The sequence below is a fragment of the Papaver somniferum genome, chromosome 2 (assembly GCF_003573695.1).
Source record: "Papaver somniferum cultivar HN1 chromosome 2, ASM357369v1, whole genome shotgun sequence".
Taxonomy (NCBI): Eukaryota; Viridiplantae; Streptophyta; class Magnoliopsida; order Ranunculales; family Papaveraceae; genus Papaver; species Papaver somniferum.
In genome coordinates this window covers 121999273-122024432 of record NC_039359.1, presented here as the reverse complement: position 1 = coordinate 122024432, position 25160 = coordinate 121999273, and the positions used below count along the sequence as shown (strand labels likewise).

The window sequence follows — 25160 nt, the reverse complement described above, 5'->3', positions numbered from 1 at the left end:
TGATATGTTACTCCCCCTTAGTTTATGCTTTACTCTTTCGTTAGATATAACGTTTAAGCACCATTATCCTTTCCTTAGTGATACCAAATCACTTGTTTACTCGATATATTTCTCCCTATTTTTGTCACAAAATGACAAAGATACGAGCAAATAAAGGACAAACCGAAAGGATCTTACAAATCTCAAAAGACTTGCAACCTATAAGAGTTAAGCACGAGAGTTCCACACACTACTTTAGATAACTAATATCAAAACTGAAACTATAAAGTAATTTTGTTTTGATTTGTTACCAAGGAACCAATTTCCCGAAGAAATTTTCCCTAATAGTTTATCAAATCAAAAACTGATTAAGCACCTTAGTTCTTTTGCTAAACCGATTTTACAAATACAGTCGCTTGTTCGATAAGACCAAAATAAAGATCAGAATTAACTCTATTTTTCTCATCAGGTTCTAATTATTCAAATAATAACTTAGACCTTTCACTTTTAAACAACACAAGTACTAGGTTAGTTAACTAACATTTCTTGTTAAGGCATTCGATTAGACGTGAATAACCAAAACCTCCACTTTAAGTCTAACTAAGATCAGAATTAACTTAGTTTCTCTTATCCGGAATCGAATTGGATTAAATAATTCATCCCGAAAACCTTTTTGTTAAGCCATAAAAAATTCATACAAACCAAATAAATCAACTTGCATAATTATTTACCTCAACCGGAAGTAATTGAAACAAACATAGACATTATAGTACCGCAATTCCACCGAAATTTTGTAAGCCTAAACAATTGGTACCAAACCATAAAGAAATATAACAATAGTTTTTCTTAACCGGAAACAATTGAATCACACACACATCCATACACGAATAATGGAATAACATCAATTGTACCGAAATTTTGTTAAGCAAAAGCAATAAATATGTGCAATAAAATCAGGCTTTTCTTAAACAGGAAAACGATTACCTAACAAATTCATTACCTCAAATTTCGCATCCTCTTCTCCCCCAAAAGATATGTCATTAAGCGCAAGTTCACATTAGAACTCTCCCCCGGTGTGTTGTCATCCTCTCGCAAGACAAAAGAACAACAACAAGGACCAACCTTTACCAGAGAAAGGTTGAAAATCGGTTTTAACCATTGCAATGCAAAAGTTGAAACCCCGAAACACATATGCTTTTATGCTAAAGCAAAAACGATTCAACATATGGTGACTTTTTCACACATGAGTTTCAATCGGAACCCCTTATGATCCTTTAATAAAACCTACTAACATGGGCTAGAACTTAATCCTGCTAAACCAAAAAGTCACTCAAACCATAAGGGTTCACACAATATGAGATCGAATATTAAGGTTAAGAAAACCGAAATCAAACATCCCATAAACATACATAGCAATAATATAAAGCATTCAAGCACATGCTATGTAATCGAAAAACTATCACAAGAAAAATTATAAACTAATAATTTTATTCATAAATAATAGATAGTTTTATTCATAACAGACCTTATACAATTATTGAAAGAAATCAAAAATTGATGTCTATTCTCTTTCTCAATTCTTGTGAAGATTTATTTCAAAAATTGGATTCAAATTCTTCTGAGCACTTCCTTTCCCAGTAGAAAATTTGTTCATTTCAAATAGTTGAGAATGAAGATCAGCTAGTACTTCTTTTGAATCCTTTATCATCAACTCATGATGTCTAATGCAACTTCTAACTGTAAGAATATGTTTTCTTAGAGAATCTTGAGGATTATCATGCTGATATACATCAAAAGTTTCAGTCAAAACTGATGCACAGAGTGCTAAATCATCAAGAGACGATCCTTGTTTTGCCGGATTCTCCATTGAAGAAATATAGTCTCCTTTCGGACAAGAAAAAAATATACAATGGGAGAAAATTAAGGGATAATTTGGTTTATGGAAACCGAATATATTTTTCCCAAAAGTAGGAGATATCGATTAAGAATATTTTTACTTAAGGAATAAATATGTACATCTTGCCCAGATTTATGCTTCCTCAAAATCAGAATTTTGGGCAACAAATGAGGATGCATTTTTCAACACAATCAGTGTGTGTTGAGATGAGAATTATTCTCACCATAGGTTATAAAGACATCCTTAGGATAACTTATGAACATAATGGACTGTGTTTCCTTACGTTCTTTCTTCCTCTTGTAATTGCAAGAGTTTGCAATTTCCTTTTGAGATCTAATAAACTTACCAGCCTTCAAAATCTCTATCCCCTTGCGAAGAACCTTGATAAATTTATTTTTTTGGAGATTTCCACGGAAGATTGCAGCATGGTTATTTCCTCCACAAGAAGAACTTAGTATATTATCAGAAAAACTAGTTTCTGACCCTCTTGGTTTTTCAATCATTTTTTCTTGCTCAGATTTTACCCTTTAGGTTTTATCTGAAAGGAATTTCAAAAGGTTTTCAAGTACTAGGCTTAACCTTTTATTTTCCTTAAATCTCAACTCAAGTTTTTCTAGGAGTTGATTAGACTCACAAGATTCAACACTGTTAGAGTTGGCAAGAAGTGCATTGGAGTTAGATATTCCTTCATAGGGTTCTTCCTCCGGAATATCATCGAGAGTAGAGACATAAGCCTTATTGCACTTCTGAATTCATCTGTTAGAAAAATGTTTTGCCATATGTATGAATCTACGACACTTGAAGCATTGGACTTCTTCACTACCCTTTTTATGACAAAACGATAATGTTTCAGGATTAATTACATTTATCATTAGATGAGATGTCCTTAATTCGTTGCGCTAGAAGCACAATTGTTGAGTCGAGCTCCTTTTCAACAGGTACCTTGTCCTCTTGGCAACGTTTCTCAGTTTGATTCTTCAGCAGAATTTCTCTATCAAAGATCTTTAACTTTCCTACAAGAGAGCTTCGAGAAAGTATAGAAAGATCATTTGCTTATATTATTGCAAGTTTCTTAGACTCGTATCTGGATGGTAACGATCTGAGAATTTTTCATACTATTTCCTTTTCAGGTATACCCTTTCCAAGAAAGAAAGATGCATTAACAATCTCATAAAGTTTAGAGTTAAATTCCTCGAAGGTATCATTATCATCCATTTTGAGGTGTTCCCATTCAGATGAGTCTCAAGAATATCCCATGCTTCTTTATAAGTGTTACAGGTCAGTACATGATGTAGAAGATCATGACTAACTGCATGTATGATGGCATTCAAACTATCATAATCATGCCTGGCAAGAACTCTTTCTTCATGAGTATAGAACGCTGAGCGTTTGAACTCTGTCTCCGAATAATCCATCGGTTGTTGATATCCGTCTTCGATTAATAACCAAGTATTAAAATATCAGGATTGAAGAAAAGCTTTCATAGCAGATTTCCATAATGGGTAGTTTGTCCCATTAAATCTTGGCGGTACGTTAACTGAATCACTCATTAGATTCATTTTCTTATAGGTTGGATCGCACCAAACACAGATTGTTAGATCTTTTCGTGTTTGCCTGCTCTGATACCAATTGAAAAGACGAGGGTACCCAAATATACCTCAATCTAAAACTTTTCCACCTATAAGTCCTTTCTCCGAAAGTGATTGTCTATGGACCGAGTCGAGACAATACAACGAATCGGTTCACACTTCGTGTGATCGTCTAAGGATATGAGATCGAGACAATACGACAACAAGATAACTTGTGTGATTGACTATGGATACAAGATCGAGACAATACAACAACGAAGTATGATTACTTGATAATAGGTTCAGACTTAACCAAACACAATATGATTGCTATCAAGTAATTAGGAATTAACGTTTATGTATTTTACTTCTAATTATAATAAAAATAATTATAATTACAGAAATAGAAAAGTAAAGACACAACAAGATTTTGTTAACGAGGAAACCGCAAATGCAAAAAAACCCCGGGACCTTGTCCAGAATTGAATACTCTCAGGATTAATCCGCTCTACGAAATCTAAACCAACTTCGTATAGTTGAGACCAAGTAACTAAAACTACAGTTCACCTAGTTCCGTCTGTATTCCTGCGCCTCTAACTTGCAATAAGTCACACACTTGGAACAATTCCTTTGGTTCGTATTCCAAACATTAAAGGAACAACTAATCTGTTCGGTAGCAAATCTTTTCAAACAAGTGATATGAGTTTGACAAAAGGCTCTTCCGTTTATCCCAATAAACTCCTTTGTCAGGTTCTTAGATCAATCTATCAACAACCACCAAGGTAATTGTTTAGACTATGCAATCAATACTCTTAATCACAAAGAAACGTATTAATTCCGATCTAGTCAACTAATCAATCAAGGTTATCACAAAGATAAAAATTTATAGTTGGATCCCCAACCGATCAAGTGCACACCAAATATTATGAACTCAAACAAGCAATCTTCTTTGTCTTCAAATCTTCTTAGATCTTCAATAAACACCTGCACACAATCAACTTGAATCTCTTGTGATCAATCACACCCAGAACGGAGTCTGTTAACAATGGATTATCACAATACATCTTTAGATCTACAAACAGTCTAAAGATCCCCGTCGAAACTTCGATCTAGTTTGAGTGAATCTTATATCAGAAGAGAAGATTCTCAAGCATAAAAAAACTAGGTGCAATCAAAGTTCAACAACCGTTAGTCAATCAAATCAATCGAAAACTAATAATAAACTGCAATTATCTAGTTTCCCACCAACGGTACTCGTAGAGCTTCCCAATCCCAAAGAAGTCTTTAAAACGAGCGGTCGTAAGAGATTTCGCCTACCAGTAACAACACAACTAGGTAGTTTTGCTGGCTTTGAGGATTAGTTTGCTCGAAATGCAAACTTCAATATTTATAGACCAAGGAAGTTTGGACACCAAGGAATTTCCAAAACCGAAAATATTCTCAAGATATGCAATATATTTCCAAATTCGATTTTCATAATTCCTGGAAATTCTCTGTCCAAATATTGACCGAAATCTCAGTAGAAAATCTCCATTTAGTAAATGCACATTACCAATTTTCATTTTCTAAGGATATGCATTTTAATTGCTGGAAATTAAAAACATATAAAACTAAAAACCTTAATTAAAAGATTCTCAATTTATTTCGATCCGGGATTCTCATTTAATTATTAAGGAATATCTTTGAACAATAAAATATAAGAATTATTGCACATGTTCAAAGTATGTCGACATCTTTACTTGGTAAATCCTTTTTCATATTCACCATCTTGGAACCGATTTGCCACACTTCCAAACGAGTTTAGAATTGGTTCATCTGACTTCCAAGAACTATGTAATTGATTATCCTATCAAATCATCATTAATGGGTTTCACGGTTCTACCAAAACGTAAAGCTTCGGTTCTACCTCCATGTGGGGACTAGGATCGGTCACACTAGCTTTCCAAAAATTGGTTGACTAGGTACTAGGATCGGTTACCACATAATTATGGTATTTACTCATAATTGTATGCACAAGTCATAGGATCGGTTACCAATTACTAAGATTTGTCGCACCTCTTACAAGGATCGATTCCACATACTTGTGATCAGTTGCATCTCTTACTAGGATCGGTTCCCCAATGTCTAGAGTTGGTCATACCAATTACAATATATCGATTATACCATCTCAGATAATTACTTAAGATCGTTTTCACTAATAAAATTCATACCAATACAAAAGTCAGGCCTTGTGAATAGTTTTACCAAGATACACAAACAAGTTATGAGCGGTTATACTAAACATACATATTGGTAATCCAAAGATTTTCAATGAATAACACTACCAATAAGCCTAGCGATTTCCCTTTCGATTCATAAAACAAGTTTATGAATTGTACTTCCTTTAAACGAATGTAAAACATTGTTTCCTATGACGGAATCTTTACCCATACCCATACACATAATCACAATAGCATTCATACGATTATGTCGATGTCTTATATACGAAGTTCAAAAGATAGACGTTATACTTCGTATTGTAATTCCTTAATACCATGTCTAACTAGAGTATAATCATTGACAGCTTCGCAATTATGTTTTCAATATGCACGACTTCAAAGATACTTTAGGAATGAAACAGTTCAAGAAAAATATTACTAACCTCAAGAGGAAGGATGATGTCATCGTTGTAGCTATTTACTTCTTCACATTCTTCAAGTCTTCACGTAATACTTGTAAGTCTCATATCCTAGTAACTTTCTAGCTAACCTATATGAAGTTGACTCTAGTAAATAATCAAGCGACTCTTTAAATGAGTTTTGATTCACTAAAATATGACAACCAAACTTGACATACCAACGCTTGATGGGTTCAACCGAGCTATGCTCTAACAGTAACCCAAATCTAAATATAAGTATATTTCATTTGTGTGTAACAAGCTAAGACCAGATAACGATGGAGATTCATTGCTTAGTTTCTAAGCAGACTTAGCGTGAATCTTAAATCAGGAGTTCATATAACGGTGAATATTGAATACTTTGTTACTAAGCTATCTTAACTTTGATTGTAAGCAACCCTTATTTGAAAGACTATATAAGGGAGAACTCTAACAACTAGAAACCTAATCCCTGCACTTTCTTATGTCCTAGTTTCAAACTAGAGTCGATTATCCTTTAACCTAGGCTTTCCAAAACCATTATTAGGTTAACAACTTGAAGACTTCATTTGGGATTCATGAAGCCAGATCCAACTATTTTCTTTGTAGTTGCATATTCTGATCTTACTTGTTCTATCATATTGAGTTTTATCTTCTCTAAGATTTACTCGAGATTTATCTCCGATAGGTAAGATATAAAAAGTAATCACAACAGTTCTTCGTCTCAGACTCTTGTGATTCCGCAATAACTTCTTTTGTTAATCAGTTAGGTTATTGTGAGATGACTAATATTTCTAGGTTGCTCTTCGTGAGTATAAGACTGGATTATTAGTTGGTTCTTTTTCACCTTGATTTTTATATCAAAAGAAGGAACAATTAAAATAAAGGATAGACATATCTTTGGGAGACAAATTTATTTATAAGTCTCCGACTTTGGATCGTAGCAACTCTTAGTTGTGGGTGAGATCAGCTAAGGAAATCAAGTGCGCAGAATTCGGCGTGGTTCTAGAGGCGCAAGGATCGCAATTGTACCTTAGTGTGAGACTTGGTTAAGGCTCAACTACATTTTATTCCAGGTTAACTTGTAGTATGCTAGAGTCTGTAGCGGCTTAATACAGTGTGCTGTTCAAATCTGGACTAGGTTTGCGGTTTCCTCGTTAACAGAATTTCTGGTGTCTGTGTTATTTCTTTTATGTATTATATTTTTTAATATAATTAAAATATCACAGGTTGTGTACAGTTCAATCAGTTGATAAATCCGGCCTTGTTTGTTGGATATAACTTAATTGACACTTGGGCATTGGTCTTTGGTACTGTCCAAGTTATTTCTCATAATTAGGCTCGCGGATTTCTATCTGTTTGATTTTCTGATTGTATTGAGAAAGAGATAAAAACTCTTTGATATAATTCTTGGTTGAGTTTCACTTTTAAGTTGGTGCTCTCGGAATTAAACTGGAGTTTATTCCATATAGATTGCCGAACGAATTATTGGGCGTGGTTGTTATACCCTCGTTTTTTCAATTGGTATCAGAGCAGGAAAACACGCTAAGACCTCACAAGTCTGTGTTTGTAGCAATCTGACTCAATGGACAGAAGTGTTATCTCTATAAATGTACCGCCAGTCTTAGATGGCTCGAATTACTTATGATGGAAAATTTCTATGTGTGCCTTTCTTCAAGCGCATGTTTTTCAATCATGGGTTCGTGTTGTAAATGGCTATAATCCTCTATTAGTTATAGTAGACGGTGTAACTGTTGCAAAGGATATTGGTGAGTATGATGATGTCGAGCTTCTTGCCGCAAATTTTTTTTTCTGACGGATTAAATGCTATCATCCATGCCATTACCCCAGATCTTCAGCACCATGTGACTACGTGCACTCGGCCTAAAGATGCTTGGGATATCCTAAAAATCGTATTTGAAGGGAATACCTCTGAGAAAGAAGCTAGGCTTCAAAACCTAAATTCTGATTAGGAAAACCTTTGTATGGCAGATGAAGAGTCATTTAATGAGTTTAATCACAAAGTGTCCGAAATTGTTAATGCATCTTTTGCATTGGGTAAGACTATTCCTGAAAAGGACATTGTGATGAAAATTATCAGATCGCTACCAGCTAGATACGATTCTAAGAAACATGCCATCTTTGAGGAAAATAATCTTGAAACACTTTCCAGAATTACACTTGTTGGAAAATGAAAGATCTTTGATCATGAGCAAAGCTGGAAAGGCTTTCAAAGCACAAAAGAACACTAAACTACTTGATAAAAGTAAAAGTGTTGGCAACTCTGTGGATGATCCTATTGAGACTGACTCATCATATGAAGATCTTGAAAACTCAGTTTCTTTGATCACAAGACAATTTAGAGATCTTCTTTTGAAGAGAAGTAAATGATTCACCAAAGATAAACCTAGATCATCAATTAAGCCCCATGATCTTGTCCCTCCTAAAAATAGGGATATTGTCGACACTGATGATGAGGATATGCCACAGTGCTTCAAGTGTAAAGGTTTTGGTCATTTTGCCTATGAATGTCCAAATCGGAGAAAATACACTAAGAACAAACGTCTTGCTGCAACTCTTGATAAAACGTCTGATCACTATGATTGGACTGAAGAAAAATCAAGAGTAACACTCCTTGGAGAAAATATTAATTTTGATAACTTTAGCAATATTCACATCAACTTTGATATTTTTCTTATAGAAATCTCATCGACCACATTGGAGAATGAAATGGATTTTTTTATGACCAATGAAAACTCTATCTCACATGTTTTAGGTACTTCACTTTTTTTAGCAACATGTTCGGCTATGATGCCTGAACCATCCTCCACATTGACATGTTCTTATTATACTATTAAGGGTCATGAACTCTCTAATTGTTTCAAGTATAAACATAAAGTAAGATATGTCAACAAACTGCAACAGAGAGTTAATCGATTAGCAAACAAGCTTAAACTTGTTCTAAAGTCAAATCCATCCGAGGTATTTCATTTTAACTCATATCCTAAGAAGTTGATTTCTAAGGACAAAGTTAGATCACCACAGAAAAGATCTAGGTCTAAACGACCAATAAAAAGGGGTGTTAAAGATTTCGTGCAAGAACCATGTGGTGAACAGATTATTGTTCACCCCAACACAGTATAATTATGTTGAAAGTGCATCTTGTCTCATGTGCCCGAATTTAAAAAAAAAAAAGATAAGAGTTGTGCACAATCGGGATATAGGATCAAAAAACTATTCTAGTTTGGATTTTGAGTTTTGCTTTCTGAATTTTTGTTTATTCTTTTCATATTGTTAAATAGTGGTATTGAAAATATTTCTCAGTATTTGAATAAAAGGCGGGGTCGAAATCGACATTCCAACCCTCTTTAGGGTTGCTTGTGTTGATCGTACGTGAACCCTACTGCTTTGTATATAGGTTCCGTAACCCTACATTCTTTTCCTTCTCTGAAACTCTTTTCATCAAAAGGTTGCTTGTGGAGCTATTGTTTTTGTGTTCCTTTTCACAAATTCCATATTTTAATTGTATGGAGACTCCAAGCAACATCTCTTCTGATGAAAAAGATGTTAATATGATTGTTAGTCATGAAGGACATAGACAAATCCCATTCCTCTACAACTTTGAAGAGAAAAAGGAAGAACATGAAGACACCAAGGGCTAACACTTGAAATCTTCAGAAGTTTTATGTTGTTCTTGAAGAGTCAAAAGAAAGAAGGATGAAGATTCAGCAAATAAAGGATATTGTTCTAAGATCTCTTGAAATTCAGAAGGCCCCGATTCGGCAACCGTCAAGAAGGTTTGTTGGAATTGACTCCTTTCTTCATGAACCTTATGCTCCAATGTCTGTTGACGACAAAGAGTTCGGGGACGATAAAGAATTTTTCAAGAATCTTAATGTCTAGAAAACTTCTTTTTAAGAATTTATTCTTATGTTTAAGAAGGAGAATTAGGGTTTGGAATAGCAATTTTTGTGATTACACATAGCTATTCAACGATTTTCATCTTGCAATGTTTTTAGATTTATTTAAACTTATTTAAATTGTAAAGTTATTTGGAAGATGATTTTTGCAGTATTTAATCATTTTGATTTCATATATTACAATTTCTTATGAGATATATATATGTGTTGACGTTGGTGAACTGTACTTATCTCATATATGCTCAAAAGTTAAGTCTATTATGTCTTTATGCAAATATTGATGAAAGATAGAATGAACTTTTGAAGAATTTCGTAGTCTTGATCTTTCCCTGATCCACTTTTATGTGAAAGTACTTTATGGCTCCATAAGTTTTCTTATGTTAAGTGTTTTTGATTAAATTAATCAATAAGATCTCCTTGGGGTTAATTTGTTCGAGTTTACTGGATACAAATCCATGTGGTTTGTTAATTCCAAAGAATCCTTCTTTTCTTGTAAAAGTAAGGTCGCTCATGTTGTTCTCTTGGGAATGACATCAAATGGGGGAGAGTTCTTAATTGAACTTGTGCTTAATTGTCATATCTTTGTGGGGACGTCTGTGGAATATTGTAGGAGTTATCTTGTATCTTTATAAACTCCTTGATGAATACACTAAGTTTCGACTATGTTAAATCATCGAAACAAAGTTGATATATTCACTTTTAGTCATGAAGTATCTTTTTGAAAATTTCATTATGATCACGTAGTTTTCGTGCCTTTGCCAATTTATATTGACAAAAAGGGGGAGAATTATTTGGTAGTTCAAACTACATACATATTATGTAAGGTAGAGTGGTTTTCATTGTAAAATGAAAGTATTGACTAAGGGGGAGTGATACATATCACCATATTATTATTTCAAATTTGTGATACAATTGGACTTTGATTATCTATAATACTACTATGACATTGTATAACAATGATCTAGAACATTCTGTTTTCTTATTGTTACGGCTACGGATCTTCAACAACAATGATGCTGAGTTGAACACGTACAGAATCGCTGGAGTACTTGGAGTAACGAAGAATTCAAGGAATGTTGAAGAGCCAAGGATCAAGCATGATGGGTGAGAAGCTACAAAGTTTATTTATTTTGTAATCCATATGTATTGATAGTTTTATCACTAAAATTGACAAATGGGGAGATTGTTAAAGCACTGCTTGGTCGAACTCGCAAGCGTTGCTATCTCAAGCTTGTTTGTCAAGTTTAGTTGATCAAAACTATATACTTGATTTATAGTCTACGTATAACTATGTCTCGGATTAGGATAATATGTGTAGTTGAGCTTCAGACTTCACGACGTTCACCAATTAAAGAAGAAGTTCTACTAAGGAGCTTGGAGGAACTTCATCAACAAAAGGTATGTGGAGACTAAAACTTATCTATCACTTGGAAGTCTATTATATTCTATCTTCTAATGAGAATATATTGTATATCCATATAGAATTTTACATTATACACATTTGATATTTCGAGACGAGTTTATCTCGCTTATCTATTTCTCGAAATATGTGTTGGAAGCTTTTTTTCTTTAGCTATGTTCATCGTATTTTTGACGAGTTTAGTTGGAAACAATCTATTTGTTGGAAACTAAATATTAAGTCAAAAGATGATCATGTGAAAATTACCTTGAACATCTTATATGATTTGTGTGAGACAGTCAATTGATGTTAGCTCGGGAAGTTTCGTATTGATCATTCGATCACTTGAAAATTACTTAAAGCTAATGGTATGTGTGAGATTACCATTGTCGTATTCCAAGGATGTTTTAATGATTGAAATGAGAGTTTAGAACAATTACCCATGTCTGGATACAACACGGTATGCATACTTAGTCTGCGAACTGTATTGTGATGATTCAGGTCCGTAACTCTTGCTTGCTCACCTCGTATGCGAACAGATTTACCTGAGAAGGTCCAAAAATCTTGTTTGCGTACCTAGTATGCAAACTGGTTTACCTGAGTTGGGTCCAAAACGGTTGTTCGCGAACCGGGTTTGCGAACGGCTTGACTAGGCCAAGCTCCGGAGCTGCTATTCACGTGCCTAGTTTGCGAACACAGTGGTGAAGTTCTAAAATCGGTTATGTATGGTTCTCATACTCATGAACTAAAATATTTATGATTTAAAGAATGAAAATTAACCTTGCAAGCCATGGCTTAATGTTCATGAATTGATTCTTGTATAAGTACTTTGTACGATTACGAATCAAACCGATTTCAATTCAATTTATTCATATATATTTCTATGAGATATTGAACAATTGAACAACTCTATTTGAAACACAATTAGATTCATTTGATTATTTATCATGATTAATTGATCTTCATTTTTGATCTAGAAGTGTTAGATGAATACGGCTAAGACAAAAGTGTTCATATGGCTAACTTCGGTTAACTGTTATTGAGCCAACTCAATATACACGTTTAGGTACGATAACCCATATCTAAATATAACGTTTAGGTGGATATTAATTTCTTGGTTTATAAGCAGACTTATCTTGAATCTTAAATCAGGGAGTTCATCTAATGGTGAATATTGAATGCTTTGTTACTAAGCCATCTTAGCTTTGATTGTAAGCAACCCTGATTTGAAAGACTATATAAGGGAGAACTCTAGCAACTGGAAAACCTAATCCCGACACTTTCTTGTGTCCTAGTTGCAAACTAGAGTCGAAACTCCTTTAACCTAGGCTTTACAAAACCATTATTAGGTTAACGACTTGAAGACTTCATTTGGGATTCGTGAAGCCAGATCCAACTATTTTATCTGTAATTGCGTATTCTGGTCTTACTTGTTCTATCGTATTGAGTTTTATCTTCTCTAATATTTACTCGAGATTTATCTCTGATAGGTAAGATATAAAAAGTAATCACAACAGTTCTTCGCCTCAGACTCTTGTGATTCCGCAATAATTTATTCTGTTAATCAGTTAGGTTATTGTAAGGTGACTATTATTTATAGGTTGCTCTTCGGGAGTATAAGACCGGATTATTAGTTGGTTCTTGTTCACCTTGATCTTTGTATCAAAATACGGAACAAACTGAATAAAGGATAGACATATCTGTGGAAGGCAGATTTATTTATAAGTCTTCGACTTTGGGTCGTAGCAACTCTTAGTTGTGGGTGAGATCAACTAAGGGAATCAAGTGCACAAAATCCGATGTGGTTCTAGAGGAGTAAGGAACTCCGATTGTACCTTAATTGGTGTGAGACTTGGTTAGGGCTCAACTACATTCCAGTCTGAAGTTAACTAGTAGTAGGCTAGAGTCTGTAGCGGCATAATACAGTGTGGTGTTCAAATCTGGACTAGGTCCCGAGGTTTTTCTGGATTTGCGGTTTCCTCGTTAACAAAATTTCTGGTGTCTGTGTTATTTCTTTTCCGCGTTATATTTGTTTATATAATTGAAATATCACAGGTTATGCGTAGTTCAATTAGTTGATAAATCCGACCTTGTTTGTTGGATAGAATTTGATTGACACTGGGCATTGGTCTTTGGTATCGTCCAAGTTATTTCTCATATCAATCAGGCTCGCAGATTTCCATCTTTTTGATTTCTGATTGTATTGAGAAAGAGATAAAAACTCTTTGATATAATTCTTGATTGAGTCTCCCTTTTAAGTTGGTGCTCTCAGAATTAAATTGGAGTTTAGTCCATACAGATTGTCGAACGAATTATTGGGTGTGGTTGTTACACCCCCGCTTTTTCAGCCTCGTCAAACTTCTTAATGATTTCTTAATGACTCTTCATTAGAGTGTTAAACTTCTTGTGAATATCATCGAAATATTTAGTAACCATAGTTTACATGTCACTCAGATCGAGTGCTCATGATACAAATTGTAAGGATCTACCTTACAAATTAGCACCGAAGCTACTCAAGATCTCTAAGGATATAGATGGGTTGGGGAGAACAAAAGGTTTTGGAGAGAAAAGATGATTTTGATTAAAAATTTTCATGTCCTCCTCACAACCATAGCAAGAGAATAAAAGGATAACACAAAATACAACTCGTGCGACTCGCATGATAACTGCTAATTAACACCTAATTAAACTAAATTAAAACTAATAGCTATTGGGTGCCCTAATAAGAGGGGACAACCCTTGATAAGACTAGTTCTAACAACCATGATGAGCTTGGATCCTGACACATCAATAGAATGTCCAAGTGGCTATCAGAATAGCCAATCAATTTGACATTCAAATTTCTAGAATACTTGATTCCAAATTTCATTGTTTCTTGTATATACCTTAACAACATCTTTGTTGCCCAAGATAAAAATAATTAGGTGCACTCATGAATCTTGAAAGCATACTTGAAGCAAACATAATATTGGGTCTTGTATGTGTAAGATATAATAAGTTTCCAGTTAGACCTTTATAATAGGTTTCATCAACCCTTCTTCCTCCGTCATCTTTCTTGAGTTTCTCTTCCACTACGGGTGGTGTTGATATTGAATTACAACCAAACATACCAAACTTCTTCAACACTTTTTCGAAGTACTTTCTTTGAGAAATGAATACTCCATTTTGACTTTAATATGTACCATAATTCCAAAGAAGGTATGAAGTAATCCCATGTCACTTATTTCATACTTCATCATCATTTCCATCTTGAATTGTTCAATCATATGAGCATCATTACCCGTAAAACTGAGGTCATCATCATCCATGGGTCTTCACCGGATATTTTTGAATTTTATCCTTCACCTACCAGAAAAGGTAAGAAAGAATTACACATCTTCGTAAAAATGTAAAACGTGTGATGCTGTGCTAACACAACACGTAAAAAAACATGCCATGCATGATTTTGTTGTGCTATGTTGCGTCAAGAATTAAAGCGTAGTGTGTGGCGTTGTGTTTTTTCGTCAAAACCCAAACACAACACGACATACGAACATAATACACGAATAACGATACATTTATTTTATATTTTCCTTATACATTCATAACTTAATTTCAATACACGAATAACGATACATTTATTTTATATTTTCCTTATACATTCATAACTTAATTTACTCTTTAAATCTGGCTTAACCGGTTGCAATACATTTCTTGTTTTGTTTCCTAAATGAAATGGATGATTCAATAATTATAACTTATAAATGAACTATATATCCTCGTGAATCATGAAACCACAGTTATACTCCCTGATATTTTATACTTGCTGCATTTCCGTCGGCGTGGATTTTCAATTGCATAAAAATAATTAATTTAAGGTGTTTATCACAAGTTCTCCATTTTATTCTTATTAAATATTATTTAAAAAAATGATAAAACCATCAGTTCTCTACGCGCTTTTGTACGCAAAATTAGCAAATTTTAGACAGAAAAAAGAAAAAAATTTAGTAGGACGAAAAGACGGTTCCTACTTCACTCTGCCAAAAAAGAGAGAAACCAAAAAGGAGAGGAAGTAGTAAAATCTAAACCAGTGGGATACCTCAAGACAGAACCAAAATATCCCAGAAAAACAAAACAAGAACAATTTCAGAATTATTTGGTGACTCATACTCAAAACCCAGTTCAGACTTAAAAGAAAGAGAGAAGAAGAAGAAATAATTGATGTTGCAAAAGAGAAAAAATTTAGAACTTTTAGTAGTGACTGAGGACTGAGTCACAAAGAAATAAAAATTCCAAGTCTCTCTTTACTTAGCACTGGAGGAATCTAGTCCACGGCATTAGCAACATCATCATTTATTTAATTGATATTCAATTCAAGGGTCTTTCATTAATACACTCAAGATCCTCTAAAATTAATCGATGGGGGCATTTAGTTTGTTTGGGTGGTTTATTTTTCTTCAATTTGCAGCCGTTTTAACTGACTCAGGTACTGTCCTCTTTGCTTTACTCTTTATTATTTCTGATTGTTTGAGTTTTCATATCTTAATTTAGCCTTAAGTAAATTGATTTAGACACTCCCTTTTGTTGTATCTGTTATAGATCGATTAGATGGGCTGTGGTGGTGGTGAATTTGAACTTGAATAAGTGAATTTTATTTGGTTTCAGGGTTCATAAAGATTTTATCTTTTTTTAGTTTTCTTTTGTGGTTTTAGATTATAAATTGTATGGGTTCTGTTGAATTTACGAATGGCGCTATTAAATTTACTGATGGTTTAGATTAATTGTTTTCTTTTGTTCTTCTGGTGTTCACTTGTTAGTTTAGGCTTTCATTAAAGATTCTCTATGGGAAGTTGTTGATGTTTTGTCGTACCAAACCTTCTTCAATCTTAGTACTATCTGGTAGGAACAAAGTTTAAGTGGTATAGTGCATTTTCTTGATACTCTCTATGGGAAAAAGCTCTCCATCAATACTGTCTCTACCCGTCTTTTTAATCTTCAGAATGTAAGAACGGGTGATCCATATACTGTCCATCCTTTTGGCTTGTTAATGAGATTTTGGTGTCTTATGAATTCTCAGGTGTAGTGACGTCTTTCCAGTAAGCTAGCCACTAGAAACACATATTTTTTCATTGAAATCTTTGAGTTTCAGTATTCTGTTAACGGACGCTGTACAGTGTACACCTTTGTTTAATAAGTAAGAGTAACAAAATGAAACATAGAAAACCAACGTTACTTGGGTTTGGTTCTTTTGTTCCATGTTACTGATGCAGCAATGATGGTGGCTCGGAAACCATTAGCTTTGATTCTCATTTTGGAGCCAGAAACATTATAGTCATTCTTTATTGAGATTGTGGACGTGTATTTGCATTCAATGTTGCTAATGTAGTTGATTTGTTCTTTTACAGCCTATGGTGATGTTAAAGGATTCACTGGAACCTATGGAATAAACTATGGGAGAATTGCTGACAATATCCCTTCGCCTGACAAGGTTGTAAAGCTTCTCAAAGCAGCAAAAATAAAAAATGTTCGAATCTATGATGCTGATCATAGTGTCCTCAAGGCATTTAAAGGGTCTGGTCTCGACCTAGTAATAGGACTCCCTAATGAATACCTGAAAGACATGAGTTTTGATCCGAACAATGCCATGAGTTGGGTAAGAACAAATGTTCAGCAGTTCTTGCCCGAGACACGTATTCGTGGGATTGCGGTAGGTAATGAGGTTTTGGGAGGTAACAATCACGACAATGAACAGGCTTTAGTGGGTGCAGTCAAAAACATCTATAATGCTATCGACAAGCTTCATTTGGCTGATATTGTTCAGATTACAACTGCACATTCTCAAGCTGTGTTTTCTAATTCATATCCCCCATCTTCATGTATTTTTCGAGCGGATATTGTGCAATACATGAAACCAATGTTGCAGTTCTTTTCACAAATTGGTTCTCCTTTCTGCATCAACGTCTATCCGTTTCTAGCCTACATGAGCGATCCTGAACATATCAATCTTAACTATTCTCTTTTTCTGTTAAATGATGGTATTGATGATAACTATACGAAACTCCACTACGATAACATGTTTGATGCTCAAGTTGATGCTTCTTATGCTGCTTTAAATGATGCTGGATTTAGTAAGATGGAAGTTATTGTTACTGAGACGGGTTGGGCCTCTCATGGGGATGATAATGAAGCAGTAGCTACACACCAAAATGCAAGAACTTATAACTACAATCTACGTAAAAGACTTGCTAAAAGGAAAGGTACTCCATACAGGCCAAAGATTTTGGCGAGAGCATATATTTTTGCATTATTCAACGAAAATTTAAAGTCTGGGCCGACTTCAGAGAGGAACTTTGGACTCTATAAACCTGATGGTAGCATCTCCTATAATATCGGATTCCCCAGTCTGTCATCTGCATCCTCATCTATGTTATCTATGAAGGTATGGTTCATGCTGTTCTAACTTCTTCCTTTATATTAAATTTTTTTCATAACCTTTCTGGCTGTCCTCTTTCAAGTTGCTTAGCTGATTTTAATAGGAAATACTTTTTTTGAATTGCATTTGTTACTTTGAGAAATGGAATATAGAGTATATTTGAACCGTAAACAACACGTCATTTGTTTGGGAGAGGGCAATTCATAAAACGAGGATCTCTTAGTTAGAACCTATACTTTCACAAAATAACTGGGCTATGTGGAACCTATCCTTTTTCACATAATTTTAGGCACGCTAAACTGCTTAGTTTTCTGTTTTGGAGAATACTGCTTGGTTGGCATTATGTGGATACTTTTTCCTCTGTAACCCTCTATTTGTGTATATGGTGTAAATGTTGTAGATTCCTGTTATTTGTGATAGGTGTTACTTGTACTGATCCAAGTGTTCAACACTGCTTGTCGATGGTTAGGGATGTTGGAGTTATCTTCTTGTGTATGTGAGTGTATGTGTTAGTGCCTTCTCAAACATCGTACAAACTTTGATTGCTTAGACCAAGAACATAAGTGTGAAATCTGAACTATGCTATTACTACATTAGCAGGGTGGATAACTCTAAACGTACCCGCAATTCTGTTGACTTAGGTAGTAATTATGATTTTCTTTCACAACTCAAAAGAGCGAGGCTGGAAAAAGTAATGGGCAATGCTTTTTTTGTTCTGGGCGATGGTTGTAAGATTCTTTTTTTAGAGTTCAGTTTGAGGAGTAAAACCCTGAATTTTGTTCCGTCACTCCAATCTTTGTTGATTCTTTTTCCATGCAACCATGTTACAGGTTGCGCGAATTCAGGATTCGTTAGGACTGTTCTCCATGGTTGTGACTACTTGTGCCGCAGTGCTGCTTGTGATGATGGTTTAGTATTGATAAATACATTCTTCGTTATTTAGAGAAAGATAACCATTCTGTATCCAGGAACACACCACCCTTACTGTGCTGCACTGTAGTTGCAATATATCACCCATCCATTGTGTGGGCAGCTTTAGGTAAGATTACACTGTCGGAGTATTAAACTGGACATTGCTGATCATTTTATCTATTCGGCAATTCATACTGGGCTGTACAAATTACAATATATACATTTGAATTTCAATTATTGCTGAAAAATTAGAAATATTCTTGGTAGAGAAATGATTATCCCAGCTAGTATTTGTTGGAATTTGGTAGTAACACTGGAAGGTTTAATGGCAAGAAGCGTCTATGGCAAGTGCTTTTCTCTGGGCAACTTTTAAATCACCATGGAGTAATTACTGATGGGAAGAATTTGTTCTTTGAACCACCTTGGTGTCTAAGGCTACCTGCATTGCAGTTTTGTAATCTACGCCTTTTTTCATTAACTTTTTTTTTTTTCTTGAAAAAAAGAGGTTATATTAGAAGGAAAAAATATGTATAATCCAGGAGCTAATCCATCACACAGCTACATGAGAAGAATTGTCTCCGAACGAGATAAAATTTGATGTCCCTCTAAAGACCTCCCTATAAAAAAAAAATCGATGTCACTATAATACACTGGTAAAGTCATTCGGAGATGATACTAGTGGCCTGAGTTGGGAAACTCGTCAGCATTAAATTCTTTACCGATGAAAGAGAAAAAAAACTGTGAATCAGAAAATCAAAGCACAATATATTGCTTGATAAGCAAAATAGTCTCAAGCATGGTCTTAGCTCTCCCACCAAATGCTACACTCGGAAAAAGAACACTCCCACCCAATCAAAAAATCAAAGCACACTATATTGCTTGTAAGCAAAATAGCCTAAACCATCGTCTTAGCTTTCCCACCAAATGCTACACTCTGGTTACACCATCCAGTTATTGTTGGATCATGGGATGTTTGTCTTAGTAAGAGATTCATGATCTACCTGTCATGAATTCAACTTTTTATAAATTGTCTTTTCATTGAGTTCAAACTATTTGCGATTCTTCTTCAGGGGTCTTATGCTTGAGCTAAGATCCCAAAACATAAAGAGCTATGAGGCCAAAATTGAGATGTTGGAGAAAACTGAACTCTAAAATGCTGGTAAAATTTCTAATATTCCCCTCCTATATATGTCTTCCTCCATCTTTAAGGTTCTTTAAGGATCCACGAGTGCAATCAATGCTCCAGTATATAGTGAATGCCCATCCTCCTGGGGTTGCTCCTTCTGGGCTAACTCGATCTATCGATCTGCGGGCACTATCCGTTGAACTCGTCGGTGTGCAGACTTTTCCAACAATCTCTTATCAGTGCAATAAAAATAAGAATCTAAGGACTCCACAACTCTTAGAGGTCAAACTCAGGTTTGAGTACGACACTAATACTAGAACTTTTAACTGGGTGAATTATCCAGGAGGTAACCGGATCTCACAAAGATGTGGTAACAATACAGTGTTATTTCCATAATCATTTTGTTTGATTGGGATTCAGTGCCTCGCCCACGCTTACCTCGAAGAATTAGTGATTGTAAACTAAATTTAGTTGCCATATGCAGCAGTATCAAGGAAGGTGAATTTCTGTTTAACTTCAACTGATTATTGCATTTTAAGTTTGATTATTAAAACGAATATCTCATGGGTTGGTGCAGAGTCTGCAGACAAATAATGGTACAACATATTAACTAATGGATTCTATCCCTACATTTATTTTACAAACTGAACCATTTGGGTAATAAAAGCTCGAGGCAAAGCTTATGTAGATCGTTTTTGGCAAAGCTTCATCATTGCAGTGCAGTAATTGCAATGGTCATACAGACATTCTCAACCGGGAAAGATTCCAGATCGTTTCAGGTATGTCTCCCCTCACTCAGTGGACTTGTCTCATAGAAGTTTCAAGAGGAAGAGATATGAGTGAGTTGCAGCTATATACATTTTTGAGTTGGTGATAAATAGAGAAAATGGAAGGGAAGAATTTGAAGATGATTTTTGTAATGTTAATATTGCATGTAACTAACGGTGTTATAATTTATGCAGGGCACACTGTGATGGTAATGCTAACATTGGGAGCTGCTGCTTTCGATGAACACTGCACATAACTACTGCAAGCTGTGCTGCCAAGAGTTGTATCAACGAAGGCACTCCTCAAGATCTTCATGAACAAGAATCTGAAAGATTGTTATGATTTCCATTGTGGTGTAGAATGCACGTAAATAAATTGGATTAATTGTAGTTATCAATTAACACTACATTAATGGCAACTGCAAGATGAAACTTAGCTTATATAAAGACAACTCTCTTTATTGATGTTTAGAAAATCTCTCAAAACTAAACACAAGCTCTAATCTTGCTCATACGATCAACCACAACTTTGGTGATCATATATATATAGAACTATGAATTCCTTTTCCTAGTCCTATCACCTTATTACATGTCTTTCCTTTTCTTAGAACTAGATGACTTCTAATTCCCTTAGGATTACATCAATTTCCTAATCTTGTCCTAACCAGCTTGTTAGTGACTTCTATGTTGAAGTTAATCCAACATTCTCCCCGTTAAGCTTCAACCTTACCTGTGACATATTTTGTACTCCAATCAGTTGTCTCATTTCTTCAAACTTGATCCGAGCTAATGCCTTTGTCAATATGTCTGCTTTCTGCTCAGTTCCTGGTATGTGTTCTACGTTAATGGCCTCCTTCTCGATGCATTCTCGTATGAAATGATACCTTTTGTGAATGTGTTTTGTCTTCCCATGAAACACTGGATTTTTAGCGAGTGCAATTGTAGACTTATTATCAATCTTAATAAGAACTTTTTCAGGTTCTCTTCCTTTGATTTCACCCAACAGTTCTTGAAGCCATATTGATTGTTTAGCTGCTTCTGTTGCAGCCATAAACTCAGCTTCACAGGATGAGAGAGCTACTGTGTCTTGCTTCTGTGAACACCATGTAATAGGTGCTTCTCCTAGATAAAATATATGACCAGTTATACTTTTTCCATCATCTTGGTCAATATTATGACTGCTGTCATGATGGTTTTCAAATAGTGATTGTAGTTGAAGTGGTAAAACGGATTCGTATCAGACTTGTGAAGAAAACAATTTTTCTAGATTTAAATTAAACAGGCAAATAAATAAAATAGTTCAAACCTTTAGAGAAAAACACCAAGACTTGGATTCCACCATTGATCCATTATTTGATAAATTCTAATAATTAATATTCATGCAATTTTTCTTTTAGAGTGATTCTAATATTATGCCTTTTGTATATTTTTGAAGTAATAAAGGTAAACACCAAGCATGAAACATCAAGAGTCTTAAACTAAGCATGCTCCATCAAAATGAATCACAATTATTCAATAAAAATCAATTTTCCAATAAAAATTCCATGCAAATAATCATGTAATAATATTGCAAATAAATAATAAAGTTAGAATTATACCATAAATAAGAACCAATGGCTTCCTCCGTCGCCTTGGCTAAGGGGTTTAGCTCCTCATCCCAAAAACACACTCACAAGATAAATTCATGGCTAAAATAGGTGTTTTTATTGATGTATAAGATGAAACAGGAAATTGTAACGCTGTGAAAGTGTTACAGCGTCACTGTTACAAAGGGGTCACTGTTACAAAAGAGTATGGTAATTTAAGACTGCTGTAAACGATAACTATCTACTGCTGTGAAACAACAACAGTGGTATTGAAAATAAGTCTGCTGAAGAACGACGGACTCTGCGAGTCTGTTCTTCGTGTTCTTCAGAAGCTTTAATGGCAGCAGCAGCAGCAGCGCTGTCTCCTCTATAATTGCTTCTCCTAGGCTCTCATCGACTCTAAACTCTCTCCTCCGGTTTTCCAAACTTTTCTTTGATGTAAACCAACACTTATATAGCCCAACAGATCCATAAATCTCGACTAAATATGCGATTATTCTTTTTCTTCTTCTCATGCAGTTGAAACGATAATCGCTTATGTTGAGCTTTTTCACGTGATGTTGGCTATAAAATAGCTACCAAACTCTTCCATAATCTTGAATAGGACCATGTACATGTTAATCCAGCGTCAAAGTCCTCCAGAAATCTCTCAAAAATATTCTAAAAACCCAACAGAGAATACGTCTCTCTGTTGGAAACTTTGAAACCCTCTCTCGGCCATTCCAGCCCAATTGGTTGGTTCCAATCGATTGTACTAGGCCTGTTTAGTCCATCCAAGTCCAGCCCAACTGATTTCGGCGATTGAATCTCGTTAAAACTCCATCAAAATTCGATTATCAATCTGCCAGTGAACTTCCCGCCAATTTTCCAATTCAAAACGTGAAGAAGGTGGGTGCCCTTATCCTGTGCTGTTCTCCCTTTAGCAGCTGTCTGGAAATAGGTCACCCCTTAGTAATTAGGTTACCCCTTATCCAAAATCGAGGGTCCGTATAGTGATTTCTCTGGGGCATTTTCCGCACTTTTTCGGGGTTCCTCCGGGTATTTCTGGGTGTCTCCAACATACTTCTGGGGTGCTTCTGGTAGTTATCAACGGAGGTCCAAATGCTGCATTTTTAGCCAATTTCGCCATAAAGCCTTATTCTTCCAAAAACACCTACAAATACATAAAATAACCGAATAAGTACAATATCGAGTACTAACAATATATACAAATGATCTATATTAGACACATAAATGCGTCTATCAAATACCCCCAAACTTATTATTTTCTAGTCCCGAGCAAATAAAAACTACAAAATAAAATCCTAACTCACTGTCGCAGGCATCGTCGATTGCATTTAGCGTATGCAATAAGCCTTTAAACCCCTAGGTGGCCCTAGTGGCCGAGTTATAGTCTTGGGAGGGCTTACCAGAGATATACCCACAAAACCTGTACTCCTAATTGGTCACAAGTATCCAAAGAGCTATGAGGACATACATATTCTCAACCTATCTCCAAGTAAGTAGAATGCCAGAGAAATTAAAGGTGTCAGCTCTAAAGTTGACTGAAGAAAAGGGGAGACACATCTGCATGACTGCTAGATAAAGAGATATCCGCTATACAGCTAGATAAACATTGTAAGATGCGTCCGCTGCTTTACAACTGGATAAGATTAGGAGAGAGATAAAAATGAGAGGGACATCTGCTATACAGCTGGACTAATTACGTGTGATGAGTTAAACCAGTGCTAGAAAGATCTTGTGCCAGATTGAAAGAAGACTAACAAAGCAACCAAAATGCATCTTTCTTCGACTCTCTCACAGTGCCCAGTAGAAACAACGCCTTCTTCGATCTTCAACTGTTGATGATAAACTATCGAACCTCATAGAACCTTGACAATTAACTCTTCTCTTCGATTTCTTGCTTGACTTATAAATTTCTTCTTCCCTATGGTCTTATTGAACAAAAAGAACGTAATGATGTTTCATATTTATTTATTTATTTTTTTTTTCTTCTTTTTTTTTTTTTCTTTTTTTTTTTCATTTTTCATTTTTTTTTTTTTTTTTAAATAGAAAAAATTACAAGACAAAAATTTACATGGCCATGAGAGAAGGACTTTCAAAACTTGGCTCTTCGCAACTTGTGATGTCTTGGTATCATGGATTCTAACAACTTATATCATTTGCTCTTGTAACTTCTTATAACTAAGTCTTCAACTTTGATTTTTGAATTATTCTTTTCTATTGTTGCTTCTAAACCTTAAAACGTCTTCACTTTCTTCATAGATTTTGATGTCGCTCCGCTTGTTGATGATGATAAGTTTCTACTGAGAGAGAGTCGCAATCCAATAACTAAGACTACATTGTGAGGTTGCTTTGTCTTTCTGGCATTTCCTGACCTACTTGCCTTTCCATCATGTATGGTTAGGTCCATCACGGTTACCCTCTAAAAAGAACAAGTTCTCTCCTGAATTTCAAGGATCTCAATGTCTTTTTCTCTAATGTCTCAATAAGTTGTTATCTTTAGCATTCCAATTTCTATCTTTTCGGTGAGAAACAATATGCAAACTTAGCTAACCGGATACCATGTGACGCTAGAAGTTTCAAAAGTGCAACACAAAAGTTTCTCCCATACCCCCAAACTTAAATCTAACATTGTCCTCAATGTTCTAAAGATGAAATTAAAAGCATGAACAAGGAGAAACTATTACCACTGGGGGGAAAAGAAATAAGGAAGGATATTATCACATGAACGCGGGAGCCTCCCAGTAAATGCTAAATTTATAGTCAATAGCTAGACATCAAATACCTCTAAAAGAATTGTCACCTTCCAAAGTCGTATACCAATAGTCGAAACAATTGTGGGTCCATAATACCAAATAGAACTGCCACGAATAGGAGACAAATGCTTAAGATCAGAAAAATGAGCAGATAGAGCACAACCTGATCTAAAGTTTCTCGCAAGACAACTGGACTTATC

General features: G+C 35.0%; 1 protein-coding gene across 1 annotated transcript; it reads left to right on the top strand.

Annotated features, from left to right (window-relative positions):
• Positions 1-15359: 15359 nt before the first annotated feature.
• Positions 15360-19054, top strand: LOC113348989 (glucan endo-1,3-beta-glucosidase 14-like). The gene is made up of 3 exons (XM_026592907.1): positions 15360-15863; positions 16783-17816; positions 18641-19054. Exons 1-3 carry the CDS (start codon positions 15797-15799, stop codon positions 18722-18724), a joined length of 1185 nt encoding a protein of 394 aa, XP_026448692.1. The 5' UTR covers positions 15360-15796; the 3' UTR covers positions 18725-19054.
• Positions 19055-25160: the final 6106 nt, after the last annotated feature.